Source organism: Mustela nigripes, chromosome 3, assembly GCF_022355385.1.
Source record: "Mustela nigripes isolate SB6536 chromosome 3, MUSNIG.SB6536, whole genome shotgun sequence".
In the NCBI taxonomy this organism is placed as follows: Eukaryota; Metazoa; Chordata; class Mammalia; order Carnivora; family Mustelidae; genus Mustela; species Mustela nigripes.
In genome coordinates, this window is record NC_081559.1 from 68,384,802 (window position 1) to 68,392,885 (window position 8,084).

The 8,084-nt window shown below is 41.6% G+C and overlaps 1 protein-coding gene across 2 annotated transcripts in view; it reads left to right on the top strand.

Moving 5' to 3' along the window:
* MAP3K20 (mitogen-activated protein kinase kinase kinase 20) overlaps window positions 1-1,827 on the top strand; it is a 178,905-nt gene extending 177,078 nt beyond the window's left edge. For both annotated transcript variants that reach the window (XM_059394178.1, XM_059394177.1), the window contains exon 20: window positions 296-1,827. In XM_059394178.1, the coding sequence (XP_059250161.1) occupies window positions 296-996 (701 nt within the window). In that variant the 3' untranslated portion in view covers window positions 997-1,827. The remainder of the gene's footprint in view (window positions 1-295) is intronic.
* The last annotated feature ends 6,257 nt before the right edge of the window (window positions 1,828-8,084 follow it).

An 8,084-nucleotide genomic window follows, 5' to 3' on the forward strand; every position in this document is an offset into this window, starting at 1 on the left:
GGATCATTTGTACTTATCCTGAGACCTTGGGGACGAGTGAATGAGATCATGTAAGTAAAGGCCTCTGGAATGAGGCCAAGCATATAGCACATACTCATTTAGCACAAATGCCTTATTTCTTAAAGAAGTATTTATAATAATAAAGGAAATGTCCTTATACCTAGCCTAGAATTTCTATGAATGGTAAAAGCTGAGAGCATCCCAAGGAGGCCTGAATTATCTTGAGACAGGATTATGAATTAGGCAGGCAGCTTTGCTGTGGCTTAAAAGAGGCTCATTTCCATTTCCTCTGCAGGTGCTGATCGCCAGTGGCTGGACACTCTGAGGCTGCGGCAGATTGCATCCAATACTTCATTGCAGCGTTCCCAGAGCAATCCCATTCTGGCGTCACAATTCTTCCCCTATTTCAATGACCAGGATTCCTATGCTGCTGCTGTAAGACGGACCCAGGTGCCCATTAAGTATCAACAGATTACACCCATAAACCAATCCAGAAGCTCCTCTCCTACTCAGTATGGACTGACCAAAAACTTCTCTTCTCTACATCTCAACTCTAGAGACAGTGGCTTTTCCAGTCTTCCAACCGACCGCTCTTTAGAGAGGGGTCGATACTCAGGTAGAAACAAGAACAAATATGATCGTGGGAGCGTATCACTCAATTCTTCTCCTAGGGGAAGGTACAGTGGGAAGAGTCCTCATTCCACACCTTCGCGAGAAAGATATTCTGGAAAATTCTACAGTGTTTCTCAGTCGGCGCTCAATGCTCAGCAGTCACCTGACTTCAAGAGAAGCCCAAATGACTGCCATCGACCCAGGACCATACCCGGGATGCCTTTACACCCTGAGACTGACTTAAGAGCCAATGAAGAGGAAACCAAAGTCAGTGAGGGAGGATGGACAAAGGTGGAATACCGGAAGAAACCTCACAGGCCCTCTCCTGCCAAGACTAATAGGGAAAGAAGCAGAGGAAACTACCGTGGAAGGAGAAACTTTTGATGAATTGAACTAGATGAGTTTTCCTAACTAGGCTCTTTTCTTTTTTTCTTTAAGACGGAATGGATTTTGATAATATGATACCTTCAGACAGAATTAACAAAAAGACAACTTTTCCATTTTGGGATTTAGGAAATGCCTTCTAATTGAGACTACAGCCAAACCAGAGCCAAAATGTTGCCCAGGGACGATAACAAGATGTAAACATAACTGTGAATATCCCTCCTCACCCCCAAATCAACATTTTGAGAGGAGGGGATACGTCACTTTATTTCCGAAACCACTGCCATTCTGATTAGCAGGGCCTGGACTAGGGGGGTTAAGTGAGGGTCCTTGTCTTGGATGCAGAATTTATAGGGGACACCAGAAAGCTCAGTGATCAAGATACATAATATTCTAATGCAATATTTAAATAAATGAAAATTAATGCAAAAAATTCTGTGATAAACAAAAAATCAGAATTCTCCATAAATACAGGATCAGTATTACTGATTTTTCCTCTTGTCTCAGGCTCCAGTATGGCTTGGCAAGGCGCTGTTACTGATCCTGTCTATTTAAAATTTTGGTATTTTGTTCATCATGAATTTTTGCATTAATTTTCAAAATATTGCATTAAAATATCATTTATCTTGATTACTGAGGTGTTGGGGTTTCTTGTTTTTCTTGAGGCCGCCTTAAATCTTGTGCCTGAGGCAATTACCTCACTTGCCTTACCCTAGTCTTGACACTGCTGGTTGGTATTTATTTTAGTAAGGTATTTGGATTTTTATCATGGTCAGAGCTGAAGTGATTTGGCTTGTCATTTTTAGGCAATAAAAAAGTTTTTGAACTTAATGTTGATTATGATGCTTATCTCATTCATTAAGACTTATCAGAAAACAAAGATCTAAAATTGCCTAGGAAATTTGTGGTTACTGCTTCCCCAAAGCTCCCAGGGACTGCTTTTGAATATTATTTTCTACATTTTACCAAAGGAAAAGCAGAGGGAAACACAGTCCGTAAAGACCTCCCGGAATGTTAGAAATCTAAAATCTTAAAACAGACACAGAGCAGGATAAGAATGTCACAAGCCACAAGCCAAAGAAATTTAAAATTACCAACATCCTTGTTAGAGCAAGAGAGTAAATACCATCCTTGCAGCAAAAAAGCTCCAAGTAGCTGGGGGTGAGGGCCGGGGTGAGGGCCAGGGTGGGGGTGGGTGGGGCGGGCGCGAAGGGCACCTGCCTGCAGCTTAGGGCAGGAAGTGTGAGACCCAACTTATGAAATTCTTCCTATTTTACAAATCAAAAAGTCAGGAGGTCAGAAACTTATACATAAAATAAATAAATGTTACTTTTAATATATTCTGAGATTCTGTTCAATATTCACTAACCCTGCCCTGCACAGGATTCTCAATGCTCTGGAGAAATTCGAATGACACATTGGTAATTTCCATGGGGTTAAGTTCTCTTCAATAGAACCCAGTCATCAGACTTGAGCGCATGTTCCCAGAGGAGCTGCGGAGCTGTGATATGGTGCCTGGTGGGGAAAACCGTCTTTGGGAAGCATTAAAGTCAAGGTGATAGAAAATGACCTTTATTTACAAGGGAAGATGTGTGACCTTAGCTCTGGTTCGACAACTCGGTTTTGTAAGTTGTAGTACACGTTTGCCATCTGCATTCATAAGCAAAAATGGTGGGGAGTGGTAAAATCAGGGTGAGGTACTCACTACAGTCTGTTTTCAATTATTTTCTTGTCCTTTGAGTTTATATTTAAAAGCAAATGGACTAATATAAAGTATGCTATCTTAATAGCATGCTCCTTCCAAATAGGCAATAAAATATTTTCAGTGATTAGAATTTTTGGTTAGGTGCCTGAACACAGAACAGAGTCTTAACTGAATCACTCTAAAAGGAACACAAAGTTATGGCTTTAATTATTAAACAAAATGGGCATTTTAGAATCTAGTGTAAAAAGTGTTATGCAAATGATTGCTTGTTACAGGCTGTTTTCTCCTCTTCTAGGTTTCTTGGGCTATGGGCTAGAGGATCCAGGCTGGTAGTGAAATGACCTAATGACCTCTGCCTAGTTAGTGTAGTAGCTGATCCCACAATGGTTATTCCAACAGCCCACAAAACTGACCACTTTGTGATATCTATTGAAAAAATACTTGTCAGCATCAGTGCTCCCAGTCAAAACCAGAATAAGAACATCAGGAATCTGTTTCTTAGTTGTAAAGCAAAAATAAGAGTTGTTCTTTTTTTTTTTTTTTTCTAATGATGTTTGTTCACCAAAAGTTGCTTACCAGGTAAAAAGATAAATATAAGTCAAGAACAGAGCAAGGGTTAATAGGATTTTTTTTTCCATCCAACTAAATCAAGTTGCCAACAATGACAAACTATGGAACTTTGAGGAGACTGAAGTGAATTAAAAAAAAAAGGGGGGGTGTGGTGGGAACTGTGCCTGGGTGGCTCAGTTGGTTAGGCATTTCTCTTGGCTCTGGTCATGATCCCAGGATCTTGGGATCAAATCCTGCATTAGGCTCCCTGCTCAGTGGGGAGCCTGCTTTTCCCTATCCCTCTACCCCTCCCCCCACTCGTGCTTTCTTTCTCTCTCTCAGATAAATAAAACCTTTATAAAATAACATTAAAAAGGATATTTTAAGAGAAAAATTACAGTAGAAACAAATTAAGAAAGTCTGTCTTGACTTCGGCATCTCGAAATGTGGGGATTCAGTGGTCCTTAAGTAGACTTTTTTTTTTTAAGATTTTATTTATTTATTTGACAGAGAGTGAGAGAGATCACAAGTAGGCAGAGAGACAGGCAGAGAGAGAGGGGAAGCAGGTTCCCCGCTGAGCAGAGAGCCCTATGGGGGGGGGGGGTACGGACACTCCATCCCAGGACCCTGAGACCATGACCTGAGCCCAAGGCAGAGGCTTAACCCACAGAGCCACACAGGCGCCCCCTTAAGTACACTTCTGATAGAATCTTGAACTACTAAATCTATGTTGGTTGCTACCATAGAGATAGTCATTATTCCAGGCATAGCCCAAACAGAGCAAGATGCTTTGCAAAGTCACTGAATTAGCAATTCTATAGAATTAGCAATTCTAGAAATAGTCTGAGTCCTTTCTTTATTTTTTAAGTAGGCTCTCCACTATGTGTGGATCCCAGTGGGGGTGGGGGATGGGGCTTGAATTCAGGATCCTGAGATCATGACCTGAGCTGAGATCAAGAGTCAGATACTTAACCAACTGAGCTACCCAGGCACCTCCTCTATAGAAATAAGTCAGAATAATCAAGTAATCCCAAATCTGTAAAGGAAAACTGGAGATTATCGAGGACTACTTTAGAAATAAATATGAACTAGCAACTGCTTTCAACCAATAATCATTTAGTTCATAATATAATAAAAATTTAACTACAATATTTAATATTACTCATGGTAAAACTGAGAACAGTAAGATCTGACCTGGGGGGAAATAAGATTAAGAAAAAAAGGCCACAAAAGAATCCTTGCAGTGGCACAGTGATAATTGGTAAAATTTGGCATGAACAAGGCAAACTTTCATATATAAATTCTTCAGTGTAAAATTTAAATTGAAAAGAACTAGTCCCGTGGGGGGAAAAAATCAATACAATAAAAAATTTAATATAAAAATGAGAATCAATTTTATTATGTTAGATAGAAAAATCAGGAAATTAAATTGACAATTCACCTCATGAAATTCTTGGAAAAAAAATTTCTCATTAGTTGTATAGTTCTGATAAAAATATTTTATCCATATAGAGTCAAATGTCCTAGGGTTAAAACAGCAAAATCAAAACGTCCAGTCATTCCGAGTGGCAGAATCAAAACATCTTGGACGCAGCTTCGGGCATTCTGACTTCATGGAAACTTTTCCATTTCAGAAGTACCAACTATTTTATAAGTCTTGTAAGTACATTCTTCATAATTTATCAGTTCGCCTCAACAAGTTGGTACAGATATGGCATGCTTCTGAAATTGGGCTGTCAGAAACCACTCAGTTATAGGGTGCCATGAGTGGGTGGTGCTAACTTGTTCAGGATGGAGCCTCGTTGAAATTTTAAATTATAGATACTGTCGTTAGGAGGCTTATAAAATCTCTTGGCACCACTGGCAAGACATTGGCTTTGAGAAGCTTTGAGAAGCTACACATAGGCCAGGCTGCCCTGGGGAAGTCTGAACATAAGACCGGGGTCTACCATCTCTGTCTATCTGCTACTACTGAAACGGGTTTGTAAGATTCCAGAGGTGGAAGAAGTGCCAGACCCATGGTCCATCTTGCCAAGACTTTAGTGTAGCAGGCCCCAGTGACTGTTTGCTCAATTGCCCTTTCCCTTTGTCTACTGAGCTGGCCAAAGAATGCATGGCTGAATCAAGAGGGTCACAGAATGAAGACAACTTATGACCTCATAGTTCATTCATTCAAAACTAAAATCAAGATTTATCTCCAGAACCAATGATCCATATCCTCAGCAGTGCCCCCAAAATGTTTTCCTTCCCACCTCCAGGAATCTCACACAGGCCTCAAGATCCAGGAGACGTCTTGCTTCTCCCTCCACAGTTCCAGCCATTTTCCCCATTCTGTACCCCTCTTGCGGCCCTTTTATCACTCACTCCCTTGCACCATGACTTAACCCTTCAAACCCTCTCCCCTGAAGGTCCTCTGTGAGAACAGTGCAGTACTGCTTAAGAATGAGTTGCTAAGGAAGCAACACTAACCTCCCAGGTTTAACCAATGGAATGGCCACAAATGGTGTAATATCCCTCAGGCCTGAAACACATGGCCACAAATCAGACTGGAAGTAGCAGTAATCTGATGAGAACATGGAGTCTTTCAGAAGTGGTGGGAAGGTTAGGCGATAGGTGTGGAGATAGCTAGGGGTGGTCAGTCTTGGAAGGCCAGAAGAAGGTGACCCACAAAGGAAAAAGCTAGCCTTACTTACTATCCATGCCAGGCCTTCATGCGGGGCACAATGTGTCCAGATTGTGGAGACCCCTTAAGCAGGACAATATCATCCAGCAGAGCCCCTTCCAAACTGACATTGAGAGTCCACTCAGTTGGAGAAATCTGAACTTGGCTGTGGAGATGGTCATATGGTCCCACTCCTGCTTACCTCTTCTGCATCACCAACTTCCTCTCCCCGCAGCCATCAAATACTATGCCACAGCCACAATGAACTGCTCCCACGTTCCCTCTTGTCTTCAAAATGTTTAATCCCTCCATCCAGCTTCCCCCACACTGCGTGGCAATGTCATCCTTTCGCTCCCTGCTAAGACATCACTGCCTCGAGGAAACCTCAGATCCGCAGGTCTGGGTAAGGCCCTTCCCTATGAGAACCTTTTGGTTACTCAATTATATGGATCCCCCACTGTTATAATTGTCCCCAAATTTGGTTATCTGTATTCCTTACTAGACTATCAGCTCTATGAAGGTAGGGACTGTTCCTATCTTGATTACCAGTCTATCTCCAACATGTAGTTGGTACTCAGTCTATTTGCTGAATGAATGCATTAATTGATTAGTCTCTTAATCAGGCTAACAAACTATTATATCATCTAAATTCTTGTTCTAATCCTACGTTCATTGAGTGACCTTAACAGGAGTCTCCAGCCCACTTTGGAATTGTATTTCTGGTATTAAAATAATTGCCATTCTGACTTTATACATCAGTCTTTTGTGAGCTTTGCCAGTGTGAGTTGGCCCCCAAGAATAACTCTGTGACACTGATTAAATTGGGGGCTTATCACTGACAGCAGACTGTGGATATGCCAAGTCACCCAAGGAAAAGGTCAGTTCTCAAGAAGCAGCTCTTTTTATCGTAGTGAACTTCCCATACTTTCCATTTTGAATTTTTAGAGTATAGCACTATATACACAAGTTCTCAATAAAGACTAGTCACAAGTATAAAAAACAAAACGAAACAAAACAGAGATACTATGCATGTTAAAGAAATTCAAACATAGACATTGTCCTTGTCCTTTTAGACATTTAGAGTCTCACAACAAGGCTTATCCTTTCCAGAGGCCCAAAGTTCTTTTTTTTTTTTTTTTTTAAGATTATTTATTTATTTAACAGAGAAAGACACAGTGAGAGAGGGAACACAAGCAGGTGGAGTGAGAGAGGGAAAAGCAGGCTTCCTGCTGAGCAGGGAGCCCAAGGTGGGGCTCGATCCCAGGATGCTCGGATCATGACCTGAGCCGAAGGCAGACGCGCAACCACTGAACCACCCAGGCAGCCCAAGTTCTGTCTTTCTAATGACTAGCAATTGTTCCTAATCCTAGCACCCTTTCCAGTGCAGCTGTGACTGCTTCTAAAAGCACATAAAGCTTTATGGAAAGTCTGACCTGGCAGTTTTCCTTTCTTGTACCCAAAGGTACCAGGCGCGTTCCTGATGCCAGATGATGTCTGTTCCGGCTGGGACTGGGGGAGGCTTGACGTTGGTGCGGGGACAATTCAAGATCTGTCAGCTGGTTGCGGCTGATTATCAAGATGTCCAAACTGGCTCCTTTGCTATGTGTAAGCAATTTAATTTTGTGCCTAATTTTAATCTGCAGTGTACTGTATGTCTACATCTGCTGTGTTAAAGCATTCATTAGCATTTAAAGGGGGAGCTGATGGTATTGATCACTCTTATTAAAACCAAAAACAGTCATTCGGCAGTAACTGATGAGCATTCTCTTCAACCACTGAAGTCACAGCCAAAGTTGATACACTCAAAACACCGGCAGGAATGGAACATGCAGTATCAAAGCAGGGGTATTAAAGTGGCATCTGTGAGACGCATTTACGGTTTGTGACCACCCACCCAGCCCCCCGCTTCCCAGATTACGAGCTTCTCCATCACAGGAAACTTCATTTTTTCCTGAATTTCACCACCAGGCAGAGTGACTGGGACAGAATATGTTCTCAGTAAAGTTTCTGATGAGTGCATAAGTTAAGGAATGAAGGTGAACTAACCAGCATATGTTATATACACCATCTACATGAATTGCGTTTTTCTTACAGGCATTGTGACAGCTGTGTAGTGCTGTGTCATAAATCACCCCTCAGCTTTCAGTGGCTTCAATCTCATAGAGTTTCTGT